Source organism: Candoia aspera, chromosome 7 (genome assembly GCF_035149785.1).
Source record: "Candoia aspera isolate rCanAsp1 chromosome 7, rCanAsp1.hap2, whole genome shotgun sequence".
NCBI classification, from domain to species: domain Eukaryota; kingdom Metazoa; phylum Chordata; class Lepidosauria; order Squamata; family Boidae; genus Candoia; species Candoia aspera.
The window spans coordinates 29,127,262-29,146,585 of record NC_086159.1 but is presented as its reverse complement, the minus strand read 5'-3'; the positions used below and the strand labels follow the sequence as shown (position 1 = coordinate 29,146,585).

General features: G+C 39.6%; 1 protein-coding gene across 1 annotated transcript; it reads left to right on the top strand.

The window, feature by feature from the left end:
* The first annotated feature begins 243 nt into the window (after window positions 1-243).
* Window positions 244-17,359, top strand: LOC134500754 (extracellular serine/threonine protein kinase FAM20C-like). Its single transcript, XM_063308135.1, has 10 exons — window positions 244-987; window positions 3,242-3,402; window positions 4,017-4,095; window positions 5,816-5,908; window positions 7,459-7,574; window positions 7,939-8,119; window positions 9,620-9,729; window positions 13,028-13,109; window positions 14,094-14,153; window positions 15,419-17,359. The coding sequence occupies exons 1-10, from the start codon at window positions 500-502 to the stop codon at window positions 15,663-15,665; spliced, it is 1,617 nt and encodes a 538-aa protein (XP_063164205.1). The 5' UTR covers window positions 244-499; the 3' UTR covers window positions 15,666-17,359.
* Window positions 17,360-19,324: the final 1,965 nt, after the last annotated feature.

The following is a 19,324-nucleotide window of genomic DNA, read 5'->3' as shown; positions in this document are numbered from 1 at the left end:
TCAGCCAGAATGTTCCAGTGCAAGCTATCATGTTGCAATTGCACAGTTTTAACAACTGTTGTTATGCGAGACTATGATTCGAAGAGACTTGTGGATTGGCCAACCTGCTGCTATTGATTTGGAGTTTGGTCCCTTCGCATCAACCTTGACATCACCTGCTCTTCCCTTATCAACATAGTTAAAATTCATAGACAACCTCTTTCCCCCTTTTTTTCTTGCTGAGGACTACTGAATGAAGAAAATTTTTGTAGCACAAATAGCTTTACTTTTTTTTTTGAATAAGTAAGGATGATTATAGCATAAACAGAGAGGTTATAATTGTTTATTTTGCCTGAAAAAGTTGAACTTTTGCATTTCCCCTTGGATTCCCATTCTGGAAGTACTATTCTTACTGCTGTATCCTTGCAAGTGGAAATAAAGAAAAAGAGAGACTTTTTCCTATTTACATGTGGACCTTTGACTTTCCATTGTGTCTTGCTGTAACTAAGACTCCACGAAGATGGTACGCCACCTGTCGTTTCTGCTCCAGAGGAAATTCAAAGCCACCCTTTACTTTCTCCTCCTTTTGATTGTCTTGATACACATCGTGATGGATTTTATGCCCTCTGATGGTCATAACTCCTGCAGGTGTACATCTAAAGCAACAGGTGCCTTGAGCCTTTTATCACCCAGTTCCACGTTAGCAGCTCCGAACAAGCTGAATCTGAGGAATCTTCAGGATTTCAGTAGCAGTAACAGCTCCCTGGAAAAAGGAGCAGAAGGCATGGCACATGCGGATGGCATCAGCAACATCCCTCTCCAAGATGCCAACATCAAGCAGCAGGAAACCAAAGAAAAACCCACCCAGACAAGTGAATCCAAACTGACTGCTCTTTTTGATCATCCTCTGTATAAGATCCCAATCCCAAAAGTTGCAAGGAAAGACAAACTATTTGGGACCAAACCAAAGATGAACCTCTTCATAAAAAATCGTGGGAGTGATGAACGGTGAGAGACCCTCTCTTTCTTCTGGATGGCTCACTCAGTTTGGCATATGTTTTCTTTTAGGATGAGCTTGTGTCTATTCCTGCCCAGATTCTATTATTAAGTGCTTAATTTTTCCTTTCCCCATTTTGGAAGAGTTTGATTCTCAGTAGGTTGTGTGGATAAGAAGCCAGATGAAGATTGTGCTGTATCATTTTATTCTGCCTCTACCTCCTATGGCCTGTTATTTAGTGTCACCCTCTCCTTGTTAGTGACCGCAATCCGTTCAAGTGACTTTGTCGTAATGCGAAATGGTCATTAAGTGAACAAGTGACTGAGAGAAAGAGAAAAATATGCTGTGAAGATTACTGGTTGCTGCTATCTCATTCAGAAAAATTTCTCTCATACAGTGTCCTGTGCCTGACCCACTTTTCTCCCCTTGTTTTGCCCACTCGCAGGGTGGAGAGATTGCTTAAACAAGCTATCTCTTCCTGAGCTGCTATTCTCCATAGCTCAGCACTTCGCTAAAATGAGCTAAGGCAAGTTAATAAGCTCAGCTCTGTGACCTTAATTAGTTGGTGCTGCTGCCTGAAACTGATGAGAGTTTAATCAGTTTCACACTGAGGGCTTTTGTTGCTAAGTGCAGGAAATTTGGTCAGAAATGTGTGCATTGGTTGGAAAAATGAATTATTACTGTTTATTGCTGTCATATTTGCAAACGGTTCCTAACGAGGTAGTCACTAAATGAGTAGTGTAAAAGTAAACTTTTAAATGTAGTGCACTATGAGATTAAGACAGTGTTTACATCAGAAATGTATGGCCACTTGTTATGGGAAGAATTGTAATCCTAGTTGAAATGGTTCTATACCATGAGTACTTCCTAAGACCTGTATAATAATGTCAAAGAACAATATGAAAAGTCAGTACTGAAAGCATGCAGTGCCAGGTCACAGGATTTAGAGGGAAGTATTTTCCACAGGAAAGTGTGATCCGATTATTGAAATTTACCACTGAATATTATGCAGACTTCCAAATGCCTCTCTATCTTTGTATTGAGAATGAACCAACATCTTTGCACTCCTCATCTTTCCAGTTCTTTCCTCTATTATTTCTAATGGAGAACTATGATGCTGCTTATTACTACATTTGTTTATAGCAGGATCTGCTGAGCCCCCCCCTTTTTTTTGCAACCTACATGGGTGAATTTCCATGACATCATTGCTAAAAACAGCAGTGCCATTTGATGCAGGAAGTACAAACTGTAGTACAAAAAAAGAATTAAAAGAAAAAAGAAAAAAAGAAACTCCCTTCCAGAAAAGCACCCCAAAACTCCACGCTTGTGTGATATGATTTTGCACATGTTGCATCATTATCCCATCCTTTGTAGCCCTCATCCATTAAGTACTACCCATTGCCATCCATGCTTCATCCAACAGCATGCTATCCCCCCTAAGCATTCCTAGTTCTCGGTGGACAATCTGGAATTCCATCCCCTTATCAGTAGTAGTAGTAGTAGTACTAGTAGTAGTACTCCTGCAGCAGTGTTTCTCAAACTTGGCAATATTAAGATGTGTGGACTTCAACTCCCAGAATTCCCATGCTGGCTGGGGAATTCTGGGAGTTGAAGTCCACACATCTTAAAGTTGCCAAGCTTGAGAAACACTGTTCTGCAGTATTGGAGTTCTTCTCAAGTCTGATCATGTCTCCCTCTTATGCATACATAATACTAGTTCGGCTATCCAGAATGTAAAAGCCCTGCTGGATTAGACCCAAACTGGTTAAACAGCGACCAACCAGATGCTTATAGAACCCATAAACAGGACATGAAAGTAAGGCAAATTCTATTGGTAGCCTTTAATAAAGTTCTGTGGTTAATTTTCATCTATTCTAAACATTATCCTCTTCTGAATTTTGAAAATACAGGAACCAAATGGGTCCTGCAACAAAATGTTGCAGTGGGCAATGCTCCAGTGTTAGACATGCTCTTCTCCAGAATACTTACTGCATTCTGTTCCATGACTCAAAAATCTCAGTATTGTGGCATGTTAAGCCTCACAGGGTTACTTTTAGTAGCAGGCTGTCCTGTTAAAATCCATTCCTCTAAAGATTCTTTTGTTACTTCTAGAGAATCCAGGATACCCTTAATATGTTGATATCCTTATCTTGTAACTTTGCTTTGCTTGAAAATTAAGTGTGTAAATTCAGTATTAATATATAGGATGTAATAATAACTATATCAAGTACTTGATTTTGTGTGTTGGGGGCATTGGATCTGCAGAATCAGTAGCAGCAATGCAGAAGGTCTTCAGAACCACAATGCTCACCCTGCTTGGCTCAGTTTTTATGCTGGAATCAATCGCTATGAACTGTATGCCCGCCATGACCCCTCCCGCCATGACTTGATGAAGGATTTGGCCAAACAGAAAATTGTCAGCTCAGGTACTACAAACCACTTCAGATGCTCCATACACTCATGGTTTGTTTTTTCTCATCCTGTTCTGTCTGTCTGCCTTTTTCTTTTCTAGTTTTTCTCCTCCTTACTTCAGCACCTACCCAGTTAAACCATCCAGAATGAGGATTGTTAGAAGTGCTTCTTCTTGATAGAACCTGTTTAGTGCTAACCAACCAGGATAGGGACAGACAAACTTTTTGTAGCCAACAGCCATACTTTTTGTTAATATATTTTGTCTGAAATCCAAGGGATTAAGGTGCAAGGTAGTGACATCTTGGACTGATTAGATTTCCCTGTTTATTTTACTAAATGTTTTACATAGATATGTTAAACCAACCTGACATCTTATCTTTTTTTTTTCCCTGCTGGAAATCAATGGGAAAATGCACTCTTGATGTTTGGCAATTTGTCTCCGGGGGATCTGGTTGCCAAAAGTGAGATTTGGGACCCAGATAAGCTCATGAATTGCCATCCCCCATGTCAAGAGTTTGCCAAGATTATCAGTGAACAAAAACAGCCATCTTTCTCTCTTTTTTTAAATAAAAAAAATTAGCTGTTTGAATCTCGTCATGAGCTCTAATGGTTGTTAATGTCATTTCAGTTCAGAAGCCTGGAGGAACTCAACTGAAGCTTATCATGACCTTCCCCAGTCATGGCCAAGCCCTCTTCAAACCTATGAAGTAAGAGATCTTGATACATTAATTGTGATCTCCTTGAAAATGGGCCATTTGGATATACTGAGAGTGTAACTCCAAAGGCTATGCTAGCTGAAAATTTGGGAATTTCAGTCCAATATGGGAGGGTGCTCTTTACTAATATTCTGGCCCTAAGCATCTGTTCATGCATTGCAACAATCCTTGATGGATTACACTAGAGAAACCTGCACTTTGTAAGTTAATTGGTAGCTAGAGCATCTTTGTATAGCAAGCTGATAAGGTAATCCTGGTATTGGCATCTGTATCCCAAGTAAAAAAAAAGTTTATAGTATTGGCTGTGTTTCTACTGACACCTATGCAGTAACTATATCAGAAGCAACTTAACTGTAAACATCAAAGATAAAGTCAGGTACAGCTGCTGCTGACTACAAGGTCATATCCATATTGGTTTCTTGGCAAAAGGGAATGGAGGCTAGTATGGAAAAGTGATACATGCATCCTCTTTGCTGGGGCAGCCTGTTCCTATATCCCATATAGCATATTGTATAAGGCTGGCATTGGAACAGATATGGGTTGACTTGCTCTGTACTTCTCATGGGGTTTCATCTGCAAAACAGTGCCATGGCATGGAGATAATAGAATTATATAGGAGTAGTATAATAAATCATCAACATCTAACCAGATTACAGTTAAAGGCATAATTTAATTGCTCTTTCAAAAATTGGCAGTCTTGCTTCTCACTGTATTGGGAACATCTGGGAAAATAACTCAAAATACTAGCAGACAGTGTCATACTTTAATTAGAAGTACCCAAAAATTTTCAGAGCTTCAGGAACAGAACATACATGACTTTTTAAAGCATTCTGGATTCCCCTAATCCTAACAAAACTATGGCAATCTTGCAGTTCTGTTCCCTATCAATATGGCTGCTTCCCCCAACTTGGTGCCATATTCATGAGTGTTCAGACTCATTGCACTGAATATTTAATAGAAATTTCCTGAAAATTGCTCTGAAATTTTATACCACAGTTCACAAGAAGGTTACATATGGCACTATAATAAAAATAGTTATCATTATTGCCACCCTAGCATAGTTATAGCTACTGCAGCCCTCATCAATGCAGTTTGGTTTTGATGGAGATGTGCGACCTCTGATGGTGAAAGGTTTGAATTGAAGCTCTTGGTCTTCAACCTGGAGTCCACGATCCCAAGACTTCCCATTTGGAAATAATGGACATTGTAACCTAACTATATCTGGAAAGAACTGGATTGAGAAAAATACTTTACAGTGGTAACATCGAATATCAGCTGAATGCTAGTTTGTTTGAACAGGATCAACTGAAAGACTGTAGCTTTGCAGAGCACACACCATGCAAAATGTGTCCAGCATCTCCAGATAGGCTGACAAAATATCACCACTTGAAGCCACAAATGCTACTACTGGTATAAAACACTGAGATGATGGATGCACAATCTGACTTGGTATAAGAACTTTGCACATTCTTATCTCATGTGCAAACTGATCTCCCAGATGCAAAGGAGAGGTGGGCTTGACTTCAGCCACTAGAATAGAAACTTATTTTCCTGACAATTTCCCTAAATATGAGTATCTGTTGAATGATGACTTCTTCCCAGAAATCTCAGTAATGCCAGGTTGCTGGGGAATTCTGAGAGCTGGATGAAGTACGATTTAGGAAAACCTGTTTCTGATAATCCCATTCCACTCTTCTCTCTACCTTCCTAGGCAAACCCGAGACCAGGAGACTTCAGCAGACTTCTTTTACTTTTCAGACTTTGAGCGACACAATGCAGAAATAGCAGCTTTTCACCTGGACAGGTGAGTTCAGTCTAGCTCTCTTCCTCGAAATATGCCCATACTTTATTTTTAGGAGGTAGCTAGTAAGGAATTACCATAGTTTAATCCTAGAACATACACTTTGCCTGAAGACAAAACTCAGGTTCTGGCATCTTCTGTTGCAGATCTCACCCAATAGAGCAGGGAAAGAATTCTGCTTAGGATCTTTTGAGCAGTTGTTACTAGAGTAGGCAAGGCTGAGCTAGATGGGATAATAAGCTGAGTACAAGGCAGCTTCCTGCCCTGAATGGGAGCAGAAAGGAAGGTGAGATATACATCAAAACAACAACGACAAGATGACCAGCCTGACGCTTTTGAACCTTGGTGTTTGAGAAGATTCTTGAGAATACCATGGACAGCCAAAAACAACAACAACCCAAACCAATGGATCATTGAACAAATCAACCTATAGTTCTCACTCAAGGCACAAATGACCAGGATCAAACTATCTTACTTTGGATATATTATATGAAAACCTAGCTCTCTGGAGAAGGCTCTAATGTTGGTAAAGGTGGAAGGAAAGAAAAGAAGAGTATGACCAGCAGCAAGGTCATAGACTCAGTGGTGATGAGTGCAATGTTAGAAGACCTGAAAGACCAGTTTAGGACAGATCATCATGAAGAAAATCTATCTATGTGGTCGCTAAGAGTCGAAAATGACTTGATGGTATATAATCAATCAATCAAAATAGTGATTTTGGCTGATCTGAGATCCAGGCATACAACAGGCTCTAGCACAGGGTTCGATAATCTATAGCCTTTTAGATTTTGTGGGGCTATAAATCCTAATATCCCTGATTACAGTATTACCATGTTTATTGGAAGCAGGAACCCTAGAACTTCTGGAAGGCCACAGGTTTTCAACGTTTGATCTACTGTGTTGAGACCATGACAAAGTTATTGGTGGCCCTTCTGAAAATCTAGTTCTGCTTGGGGCCTCCAAGGTTCTGGTTGTGACAAATAGAAGGTATTGCTTACCCAGCTATGCATTTCATGCTTATATGAGCTTCAACATTTGTCCATCACTGGGTTCAGATTAGACATCAGTACAAATTATCCTTGGGTAGTAACAGTTCAGTTTCCAGCAGGGTTCACCAGACCTTTATCCTGGATACCTCTGAGCAGCTGGGAAGCCCCTTTTAAGTAATGGGAGCATTGTGAGAAATTAAGGTGTCTTCTAATTCATTCAGAGCATTGCTGTTACAATCCAAGCTCCCCAAGTTAAGAGGCGATCCATCAACCCTAACCCTTTGCCAAGAATTCCATAAAAGCCCTGGCGGAAGGTGATATAAGATACCCTTCAATGCACCCAGCCCATAGTAGTTTGCTAAGTTATGAGGCAACCTCAGAAGTTCCAAGGTCAAGGCTTGAGGTCCACATCATAATGTGATGGCTAATACAACTATTAGAAAAAGCTGAAAGGGCAGTTAATTGATATTGTATGATTGTAGGCCCCATGAAGTTAACAGTGTGTAGACTATTCTGTTCTCTATTCAGGCTTCTTTTCCTGCTGCATTTGGCTTTTCTGTGTAGGATCCTGGACTTTCGAAGAATTCCCCCCATTTCTGGACGTTTGGTGAACATAAGCAAGGAAATTCGTGATATTACAACAGATAAGAAACTGCTTAAAACATTTTTCATTTCCCCAGGTGACTATCGGCCTTCCCCACCTCATTCTTGACAAAAAAAAAAACCCACCCTGACTTTGGAACCATTGAATTGCTGTGTCTTTGAATTTATGGGGGTAACTGTGTAAATGAATTTTTCCCAATCAACTGCCCTCTAGATGTAGATGTATTGGGACTCCTACAATTCCTAGCCAGTTCGCCACTGCACTGTGGCAAAAGCAACAGGTTAGAGAAAGCTGAGACAGATTGACTATGACAGGAATGTAAACTATTCCCTTCTCTCTCCGAATCTGTAAGACAGGTGGTGGCACTATCTATCCTAGAAAGTGTCTCTGTGTTGCAGTTCCTAACTCTTGCTTCCCTCCATTTTGCCTGGATCAACCAGCTGGCAACATCTGTTTCTTTGGTGAATGCTCCTACTATTGCTCAACTGAACATGCTTTGTGCGGTAAACCTGACAAGCTTGAGGGATCCATGGCAGCCTTGTTGCCTGACAAGATGCTAGCTGATCGTCACTCTTGGAGGAGTCCCTGGCGGCGTTCCTATTCCAAGACCAAGAAAGCCGAGTGAGTATGTGAAAGGAGAAAAGAAAAGCCAGGACAGCTAAGAAGAAGGTTTAAAAGGCAAAAAGAATATTATAGATAGAGTGGAGACAAATGAGATCGTTGGAGAAATAGGACAGTCAAAGAAAGGAAAAAGTGAGTCACTCAGTCTAAACTTTAGGGGATCTGTACAAATCATGAGCATTCATCCCTCACCTCCCCTTATTGTTTTGCATCCATTTTACTTTTTTTTTTTAATTCCCCTTGCTTTTACGTTCACATGGGCCCAAGAAAAGTCAGGTAAGATGACAAACAACACTAAACCCGGAGAATATTCAGTGGCTCCTTGACCACTAGAGACTTGGGGAAGTGATTCTGCTTTAAAAGATAAAAAATGGGACTCAGGTAGCTAGTGGAAGTAGGAGGTTTTTATATCTTTTCTATATATTTATATCTTGAGCTTCAGATACAGTATCAAAAAGGTTCAGAAACCTAAAATAAAACAAAAATTTAAACATATAACCATGAGAAAGCATGGATATCAGCAGAAAGACATATTCCCCCATTCACCACAGTATGAATATAGACTGGTCTGTCACCTGTCTGGCACTATCTCCTGGAAATGAAGGTTAATTTTATTTTAAGAGGTTGAGACGTGCTGCTTCACACCCTGAGTGAAATGCTGATGTCACAAAAATACATTGTATCTCAAGGCAAGCATGCCACTTTCTCCATTTCTGATGCTTTCCTGAAGGTCTCAGGATCAAGGTCCACCTATAGCAATGAGAAGTGCCAGCACATTTTCATTGCTTTGAAAAGGCAGCAGAATTTTGTTGTGCAGCTTATTATCATGGTAATTTTACTGGCTGGCAGAAAGAGGAACCAATGCTTCAGAGCTTTTTCTGATTTGAGTGTCTTCACTTAGTATGCATCTGGATGAATAGAATAGGAGGGAAGAGTCATTTGCAGCTTGGCTCACACAGCAAAATATTTTGGCCCAGTGCTGCTTAGGTAACTGCAGCATCATACCAGCAAGCTCAAAAAACTCTCTGTAACCATGCAACGTCCATTTGCAAAATGACAAAATGAGTGAAGTGACCTGAGGAGGGAGTTCAACCAAAGCTGCTTGTTTTTTCCAATATGAGATTTATTTATTGTTGCTATAAGACTTCATGTACTACCATTTACCAATACACCTCAGCAGTTTAAAATAAAAAGACAAAATAAAATTAAAATGAAGAATAACTTACTATTTTTGAAATCAAACCATGGATATTTTATGCTTCTGTTGGTGATGATTCTTATTTGCTGCCAGAAAATGCACAACAGTGGTGGTTTAAAATTCTTATAGAGGGAGAGATAGATACTGTAGATAGATAGAGATAGAATATTAAAAATGAACTATTGTAAATGATCAACCATTAAAAGTCTGTCCAAAGCAATGTATTTTTGAGGCCTTTTGGAACAGAGGAGTTAGGCCAAACGTTTAGCAGATAATATCCCATGATGACTGACTCTTTCCAGGTGGGAGCTGAATGAAAATTACTGTGCTCAGGTTCGAAAGACACCACCATACAACAACACCGCCCGACTTCTGAGTCTCATTGACATGCATCTGCTCGATTTTCTCATGGGTGAGTATGTTGATATATTTATATTGGGGACAAGGGATCTGGATCAGTGGTGGCAAAATGCAGAGGCAGAAGGCTCCAGACTGTGCCTCTGATGCAGTTTGTCTGGCATTTCCACTGCAGATCTTTCAGCTCAGCTTGCAGGAGAGAGACTGTGGTGCTAGAGTTTCTTAACTGTAAGACACATTACATCTTGCAAAACAAAGGATCTCTGTCTGTGTAGAACTGGCTGCCCACCAGCTTCTCCAGAATAGGCTTTCACTGGCAATAAATTCACAAGAAAACAATAGCTCCTTCTGTAATATTTCTCAGAGTCTCTTGTTCTGGCCTGTTTTTCAGTGTTGCCTTACTATTCCATAAGGGGATACCCTTTTTCTCAGTTGATTATCCCACTTCAGAAGAACCAGATTTTTGCCTGTTAAAACTTGTCACAATAAGCAATTTACAGGCCTGGATCTTAAGTAAATTTCTGGACACTGAATAACGTCAGAAAGTTCATTGAAGGTGTTATCATTCACCACTGACCAATGCCTACGGTTGTTCCATTTAGCCCAATTCTGCCAAACTGACTGCCAGTGGCTCTGCAGGCTTCACAAACTGTCCATGTTATATTGCATGTGTGTAACTTATTTCTGCTCTTTTCTCCAGCTTCTAGTTAACATGCAGACAAAGTTTCACCTTTAAGACTTACACAGGGACAAAACTTTAATCTTTTCTTGATTGTTTTCAGGATACACATAAGAAAACTCAGATAAAGTATGGCCAGCTAAAAGCTCCCTAATTCAAATTACTGCTGCACATAGAATAGGATATTTTATGGTTTAAAATAGCAAGCATGTCTCACTATACCCTCTAGTGGAAGCACTGCATGTTTTTCATATTCTATATCCCACATTCTAACAGTAAACACATACAGTATAAGCATTTAGAGGATTGGCCATCCCATCCATTCCCAATTTTTGTCCCAAAAAGTGTACCTGTTTGATACCAAACCTATTACAATTACCAAGTTATTACAGTGTTTAACTGACCAGTCAGATTAATCTATCCAGTTAATGGGCAGCAGAAGCACACACACAGTATCTTAAAAGGAACTTTCCTCTTTCTCTCTTACATGTACTCATACCAGAATAAATGCCTATCTTATCAAGGCTGTTTGTTGTAAGCAACCCATGATTACCAAGCATGGTTTTGGCTTCAGAAAACATGTACAAATTTAACAGAATACCCAGTTAGTTGAAATTATTCAAACATTATGTAATAAAGTTGCAGACCAAATTATTGCTTAGCATCATTAGAAAGCCTCTCATATCCGCTTCATTTTGCGTGCAGAAATTTGTATTTGCATGCATTTGCCCAAAAATGAGGATGGCATCAGATACTTCCTTCAGTTTGGGTCCCTTGCTTTCTATAGTGAGCCAGATACTAACCAAAAAGTATTGTGCTGACCTAATGATGGCTGTTGAATTCAGGGGTGACCTGTCTTCCCAGCCTGGTGCTGCCTGCCTGTGTTTGACTTCAATGCCACCTCTAATTCCCAAGTGGCCAGTGGGTGGAGGATCATGAGATTTAAGTGCTAATATTTGTGGAGGGTATGCTAAGAGGGAAGGTAATCTGGGAGAGGATTCTCAGGACTTTTGAAAAACACAGTCCCGGGGTTCTTAGTGGAGACCCATGATCACAGAACCTGTTCAAATACTAATAATCTGCCTTGTAGATGTTCCTCAGTTAGAGGATTGGAAAAGAAAGCTTATTTGAGTACACACACACATTTACCCTCCCACCCTATAAATCAGGTTACATATCACATGACCTCTGGCTTTGAAAATCCATGTTCTTTATATCCTGCAGAATAAGCAGAATTTCCCATCCATGATTTTAACATGTTGTATCACTCCCTTCCTTTTTTTTTAAGCAAGCACATTATGCCTTAATGGGATACGTGGACCCCCTCATCATGTGGTTACTTTGTATATTATGTGAGTACAGGCATTGTGCTTTGCTATCATAGCTTATGGTTACTACAGTGTGAAAAGATAAAATTAAACTAAACATTGATCATGCCCAATTTTGGGGTGTGGATCTTAGCATCTGCTCAAAGCCTACGGTGCCCTTAAGCTTACAGAAGCTGTGCAATACTACCTTAGTAATGAATTTGCAATGTTGTGTAGTGACAGGCAGCATCTTGTCTAAGCATTTATTTGCTGGCTATGTCCAAGTTAGGCACAAAATTATATTTGGGACTCCAATTCTAAACATACTTACTAGCTGTGAACAAATATAATTGGACGTAGCATTTAGTTTTAAGGTCTGCTCTTGTCTTATTCCTTCCTGTACCATTCTTCTTATGGGTTTTCATTCTACTATCTGCCTTCTTTTACCATGCAGATATTACTTTAGATTGAGTCCAATCAGGTACCACCAGTTCAATAATATGGACATACTCATTGAGACAGTAATACAGGTGTATATGTGGTTTTTAAACAAAATTTTACAAGTTTAGCTCTGTTGTATAGTTTAAAAGCTATAGAATCTGTAACCTCTGAACTTCAGCTCTTTTCCTCTAGTACAGTTGACACCTGAGATTCCGCAAACCTGAGAGGTCTTGAAAAGTCCTGATTGCCTGAAACTTGCCATGCAAATGAGAAGGAGCAGGGAGGTTATTAAGCAAAATATTCATACTATAGAGTTACTGGGGAACATATGCTGGTTTTCTGGTTTAAAGAATATGGTACATTTGTACTCAGCAGGCCTACAATTGATCTATATTTGGGAGTTGTATAGTTCACACATCAAAAATCAAAATTCTAGAGGTAGTAGAAGATCTATAGTCAGAGACTCAATTCTTCCTGGTCTTGAGAATTGTCCTATTTCCATCATTATTTCAGGAATGGTGGCCATTAAAGGTGTATGGTATTCAGATCTGAAACAGTCAAAGGTGCTTCAGATCTGGTGTAGGCACCCTAGTTGTACCTGCTGGTGGCTTCTTGAAGAAGTCATACCTGTCCCTGTGCTAACATGGTAGCTATGTGGACTCAGGAAAATACATTTTTGACAGTGACAGAAAAGCAATGCGTGTTTGAATCCCAATATTGCACATTCTAATGGTCAACATACCCTGAGAACAGGGTCACCCTCAAGACAATTCTATGTGTAAAAAGGCTCATGTCAGAACAGAATTGAGTGATAGTTGGCATCCATATTTTTCAGAAGAACAAATGTATACTTTCGGCCTTACAGCTCCCGCATGGGCAAATTTTGGTGACACATTTTCTTCCACCGCTTTTCTCTTTATCTGCAGGAAATATGGACCGGCACCACTATGAGACATTTGAAAAGTTTGGTAACAACACTTTTTTTCTTCACCTGGACAATGGCAGAGGGTAAGAAAGTGCTGTATTTTCCTGAGGGTGGGTAAGAGATTTTGGAAAGCATTTGAACTCTGACCTACGAGGATCTGTATCTTTGAAGACAGGGCTAACATCAGCCCAACCTTCCCAAGGTTGTCCCAGTACATTCTTCAGAAATATTGGGGGCTGCAACTGGCCAGAAAATCTGGGAGTTATAGCTCCAACTCATTTGGAAAGTCCCAGATTGAAGAAAACTGCTCTATCCTGCACTGCACTAATTCAGAATAACCTCCTTTTATGGGATAGACTTTGAAAGCAGGAATTTACAAAGTAAGGATTTCAAACAAGGAAGAGAAAGTTGCAATGTGGTCATGTGCTAGAATCCAGTGAGCTTGTCTCTGAAGTCTCAGCACTTGGCAACTATTACCTGAATGCCAGAAAGTACTTATCTATTGTACTGGCACTACTTACATATGATAAGGAGAATTACAATTCACTTTAAGACTACAGTGTTATTTCAAATTTAACAATAGAGCAACATTATATAAAAATGTAACACTAGGAGCAGTAAGATTAGAAGAATTCCTGTCAACTGTAATGTTTTCCCTTTGGAGGCTTTTCCTCCTGGGATGTTTGCTTTGATAATTCCTTCTTTCTTTGTAACAGAGTAAGAGAACTACATTATCCAGCTGTGCCTAATTTTCACGTTCTATTTCAGCAGCAGCATTCAGACTTGTGTACAATAAACCCCTTAAGATGAGCCGATGTCATGTAGTGTTTAGCCTGTTGGACTAGGCTGGGAGACCCAGATCCAAGTTCTCAAGTAAAGGGATTATTCGCTCTTTCAGTCCACCATACCTCACAGGGTTGTTGTGGGGACAAAATTAGGGGATGGAGTACTGTTTTATGCCACATTCTCTTCCTGAAGAATAGTGAAATTAGTCCTAGCTTGTAATGGATAACATCACTCCTCCCCCAAATTATGCCCTAATTTGTTATTTTTATTCTTCTTCTCAGGTTTGGGAGACATTCTCATGATGAAATGTCTATTCTGACTCCTCTTCAGCAGTGCTGCATGTAAGGAAAAATTTTTACCTCTCAAAGTTTGTCCTTGCTGGGGAAATATTATTTAGGATGGTTTAAGAAAGGTCCAGATTTCTGCAATGAAAAACTGACCTTGCTCATAAATGAGATTGTCAGAGTGCCCTCTCAAGAGTGCTGTGGTTTTAGTATGAGGATGTCATCATAGATCCAAATCCTCCATTGTTTTGTTTGTTCATGAGAGTATGAGATTGCATGATGGGACCTACATGGTGATTTCTGTTGAACTGTTTCTCACCATTAGTCCAATGATGCTGAGACTGCTCAAATGACTTGACTGTTTACATAACAAAAGGCATGCCATTAATTGCATTTACCCAACAACTATCATACTATGGGCCTGGTGGCCTAATTCAGCCTTTCTCAGAGAACGCCCTCAAGAGATGTTGGGCTATAACTTCCGTAATTCTCATCCAACATGAGAAAGCACCAAATCTAACTAATCTCAAAATGTAGGGTTAAGAAGAATATCACTTGAGGTTGGAATACTCAGTGGTATGGAGAATATGACATTTGTCTGTCTTTTTTGCATCCTTTCTGAAGCCTCCCTGCTGAACTTCAAATCCTCTTGTAAAAGCTGAAGGCTAATATATCTGAAGAGCTCCAAGTTGGGGAAGGTGGTTTAATGTGACTATTGTGTATGTTAATTTGATGGTCAAGTTTTTGACTCTCACCCAGTTCTATAGTTCCATGAACCATCTCTCTTTCCAATTATCTGAAGTATGAATTATCTGGGACCAATGGCAGGTCCCAGTTGACACATTTGGACATAGGGCAAGTCAGCATGCAAAGGAGCATGTAAACATGTTTCTGGCAGAAATCTGTTGAAATGCACATGCTCTTGGTAGAAAAAGGCCTATCAAACTACTCTCACTCCAAATCTACAGGAAGATGCATTTGCTTGTAATCTCAACCAGGGAGCCTTTTGTAAACAGCGGCAAATTAAGGTTGATTCAGTTGAGTCATAATAATGAATGGATTTTTCCAAAATCCCTGTAGCATATTATTATTATTTTCAAGCTTAGCAATCAGTGCAGAAATTATATTACTGGAATCTATAATAGTTATGAGCATTTCTCACCCTGAGAGTTCTAAGTCTTCTCATTACTGTCTTGATTCAAACTGGTATTTCAAGTCCATATGCATTTATTTTATTAGAATTAAACTGTACTAATAGAAATACTAAATGTGCTATTTTCTCTCTTCCTATATATTGTTTTTCTTGTTGTTCCTGTTTTCAGTATTAAAAAGTCAACCTTCTTGCGGCTGCAACTGCTTGCTACCGAGGCCTATCGCTTGAGTGACATCATGCGTGAGTCATTAGCCTCAGATCCCCTCTCTCCAGTCTTATTGGAGCCTCATTTGGAAGCACTGGATCGGCGACTCAAAAAGATATTGGCCATGGTGGGAAGCTGCAAGGAGGCAGATGGACATAAAGAAGTAATCGTTGATGACCTAAAAGGAAAGCAGTCTGTGAGCTCAGAGTAGCAAGAGAAGTGATAGATCACTCTTACCTAGACACACAATAACCCCAACCCAGTTTTTGTTTACTCATGAAGAAATCATTTCAGATCTCCCATTGCTATTTATTGGTGGGCATTTACATTTCCTTGAGTTCCAGTATGGAACTGTGAACTTTGTCCGCTACCGGGTCAGACCATTTAAGTCAGGTCTAGATGACCTGTGGCCTTAATGATCATGTGCAGCACTAGACCTAATTTCAAACCCCTGTGCAAGAGATCAGTTCAGATTATGACGACAGCTTTCAGTCGATTCCTGCATACTGCCACTTGGGAGAGAGAAGAGGGTATCAGGAGTAAAAAGGGACTGGGGGATGGGGGAGTTCACAGTGGCTCTTGTGTCACCAATTCCTTGAAGCTGCCTAGGAGGTTGTCTCTGCAGGTCTTAATAGGAAAAAAAGTTGTTCACTTCTGACAACTTCTAGGCAATATTACTTATTCAGGCTTCAGGCACCAAGTATTTCCTATCACATGGTCTTTTAATTGGAAAGGGCAAGATGGGTACCTGGGATCTTCTGTGTGCAAAGCATGTAAATGGATATCTGAACAATCCATTCAATGTATTATGCAACATTCTGCTTCAGATAATGACCAACTAAATGGAAGTACCATGCATTCTGTACAGTACATAAACTGTTGCACAGGAACATAACAAGTTGATACTGAGCCATCCAGCCAATATTATTGACCTTGACCAGCAGTGGCTCACCAGCATTTTTGGCAATTTTTTTTTTTCAAGTCCTTCCTGGAGATGCAAAGGGTAGAATTTCAAACCTTTTGTATACAAAGAGAAGATGCTCTATAACGTGTGAAGTCTACACATAGAGGGGAATGTGTAGACTCAGGCAAGGTTCCCATTGTAGGCAGGCAACCTGTGGCTCTCCAGGTATTCTTATATAACAGCTGCTAGCAACATCCAGAAGACCCAGCCAATGAGAAATGTCAGGGGTTGCTGTTCAACAGCATCTGGACAGTCACAGGGTGCTTACTCCTGTCCTAGGACAGATGCATTCAAAGGAAAACATGCATATATAGTTACATTAATGTTCTAACATGGCTGCCTGTGAATTGGTTTTATGGCCCTTTGAGTGGAAATTTTGTTTAAAGCAATTGAAGAAGTAATGGTAATAGCTACAGTCTGAGACTGGTCAATAATTGTATGACAAATTGATTGTGAATTTCAGATACAAGTATTTTTAGTTCTTCAAAAATATAATAAATGAATGAATAACACATTGTTTAAATGATATTTTAGGTCTTTGGAGGAGAAAGTAGCCAAGAGCATATTTTCTGCTGAAAATGACAAGCCAGGGTACTGTGGTTTATTCAAGCCATTGTGCTATCTCTGAAAAGACTACATCACGTTTATTAATTGTGCCTCAATGGTAATACTTTTTTCAAGTTTCCCACAGCAACAGGTTTCTAGATCCTGTTAAATAAGAGTGTCAGATGAAAATAAAACAAATACCCAGGATGTGATATAAATATGTGCTTAATTTCTACATTAGCTAAATTTTATGTGGTGCAACAGGCAATTGCCACCTTAAATTGAAAGTTAAGCTTCAATACAGGGTCATCCTCAGATTTGGCCTGTTAAGGCCAAGCCCTAGCACACCTCGAAGGAGCCAAAAATGGTCAAATCTCCTCTAATTTGATGCATATTCAGTGTGCACAAATATATTGATATGGATATAGTCCTATTAGTCTTCTGCAGTCTCATACCTTAAAAACTAACTTAAGTTTGTTATGGCAAAACATTTCACAGATTAAGTCATCAGATGCAAAGAATTTCACTCCATAAAAAATGATATCATAAGAAATTATAATTTCTAAGGAGTTACAAGGCTCTGTCCTTGCTACTGTCAATTAATAGTTTTCCCTGTGAAAATGTTACGACCACGAAGTCCAGGATTCACAACTGCCTAATTAAATCCCAGTTGCTTTACACGTTTTAACCATTAAATTGGTGATTAGGATCATAATGAGTTTTTCTCTCTCACCTTTATAACAGAATACTTAATTGGATTCATTAGCTCAGAATTTGCACTAAGGCTCATAAAGCTTTCAGTGGGGAAAACTGAAAGGAAAAAAGAGCAGAGTATATATACTTTAAATTGTCTGACAGTATCTGTAGAAAAGAACATATCTAAGGAAGCTATGCCATCCAATGACTTTTTTCTATTGGCCATTTTACCTAAATATACATTCTTTAAAAAATGTATTTTTAAATGTTACCAACTGTGTCAGCATTTTTAACCTGAAATAATGAATTATCTGATTTTTCTAGAAGAAGCAGTTGCAGCATTTCAGGTCAGGAACGCAACTGAGGAAGCAAGAAAATTGCTTAAAATGGTGAATGTTATTCTTAAAGGCAAATCTCTTTTTAATCCATGTAATTCAACAGTACAGAAGTGGTTTGTATGTTTTTTTGATTTCTTAGTTGAATCTACAGGTTTAGGATTGCCTGTTGGTCTCCCATCAAACTACTACCAGGTCCAACCTTGCTTAGCTTCTTGAGATCAACCAAAGTGGGCTTGATGAACCACCTAGCTGACTTGTTATTCTTACTCGGTTAACTCACTAGCATATGCGCATCTCAAGGAAAACGTACCTTTTTTTATCCTGACATATTGAGTCCCTGCCCAAAGGGGCTCTCCTAACTTGTGAACATGTTGTTTTTATAAGCAATGTGGTCTCTTTTCTCTTCTGGCTTTCTGCTGGCTCTTATTAGAATCTTGGCAGCCACCAGTTAGGGCACTGCACCAGCGCCAGGTCTAACTTCAGGACTTGACCTGGCTTCTCTAGGATGATGTGTCTGCCACTCTCTCTACACACCATTTGAGCATCCCTCACATTCAAATAATGTGAAATAAGCACACATATGGTACAAATAGCCCCAAGGAGGAAGGAGGCAGAACCCGCTGTAATAGGGCAACAAATGAGATCCCAAAGAGCAGAACTGAAACTGATTAGCTGCTGGGCAACTACCTCCCTTACTTCACAAAAGGCATTAGAGTGTAACTGAAAATAACAAACACAGGAAACTGGCAAACACAAAACTGAAGTCCAATTCAATCTCTGTTGTTGTGGGATCAGCTCCATCTAAGATAAACATCCCCACTGACAATTTTGCAAATAATATGAATATGGAATTGTACAGATACCTTTCTTCTTGCTCCAATAAAATGGGGGAGGCCTGCTCTTTTCTCCCCTACCTTGTTGAAAATCAGGAGAAGTTGAATTCAAATATAGGGAAGAGGGATATAACTCGGGAAACAAAATGCAAATGGAGAACAGAAGGCAAACTACAAAAAAGAAAGAGACTCTGGAGGCTGACTACAGGAGTGATTAGAGGGGAGAGGGCATGCTCAACCCACCTAGAATGTACCTTAATCACAACACGTCAACCAACTAGCAGTGTCCACAAAAGGCTCAGTGGTATCATGATACAAATTCCACCCTTATTACTTGTGCTTTGACATCTGATGAAAATAGTAAGTTGTAGCATTTGCATCATGATGACATGACACACATTTCATCACTTGCTCCCCTTGCCACCCCTCTCATCTGATCTCTATCTATGTACCTCCCAGATAAAGGGTGACAAACTATTATGGCTTATATATA

What these genes read in the sequence shown, in the direction of transcription:
- LOC134500754 (XM_063308135.1), top strand. Translation starts at nt 500, where the DNA reads ATGGTACGCCACCTGTCGTTTCTGCTCCAGAGGAAATTCAAAGCCACC. An exon ending in ACAGAAAATTGTCAGCTCAG is followed by an intron (nt 3,403 to 4,016) that starts GTACTACAAACC and finishes ATGTCATTTCAG; the next exon opens with TTCAGAAGCCTGGAGGAACT. An exon ending in GCCCTCTTCAAACCTATGAA is followed by an intron (nt 4,096 to 5,815) that starts GTAAGAGATCTT and finishes CTACCTTCCTAG; the next exon opens with GCAAACCCGAGACCAGGAGA.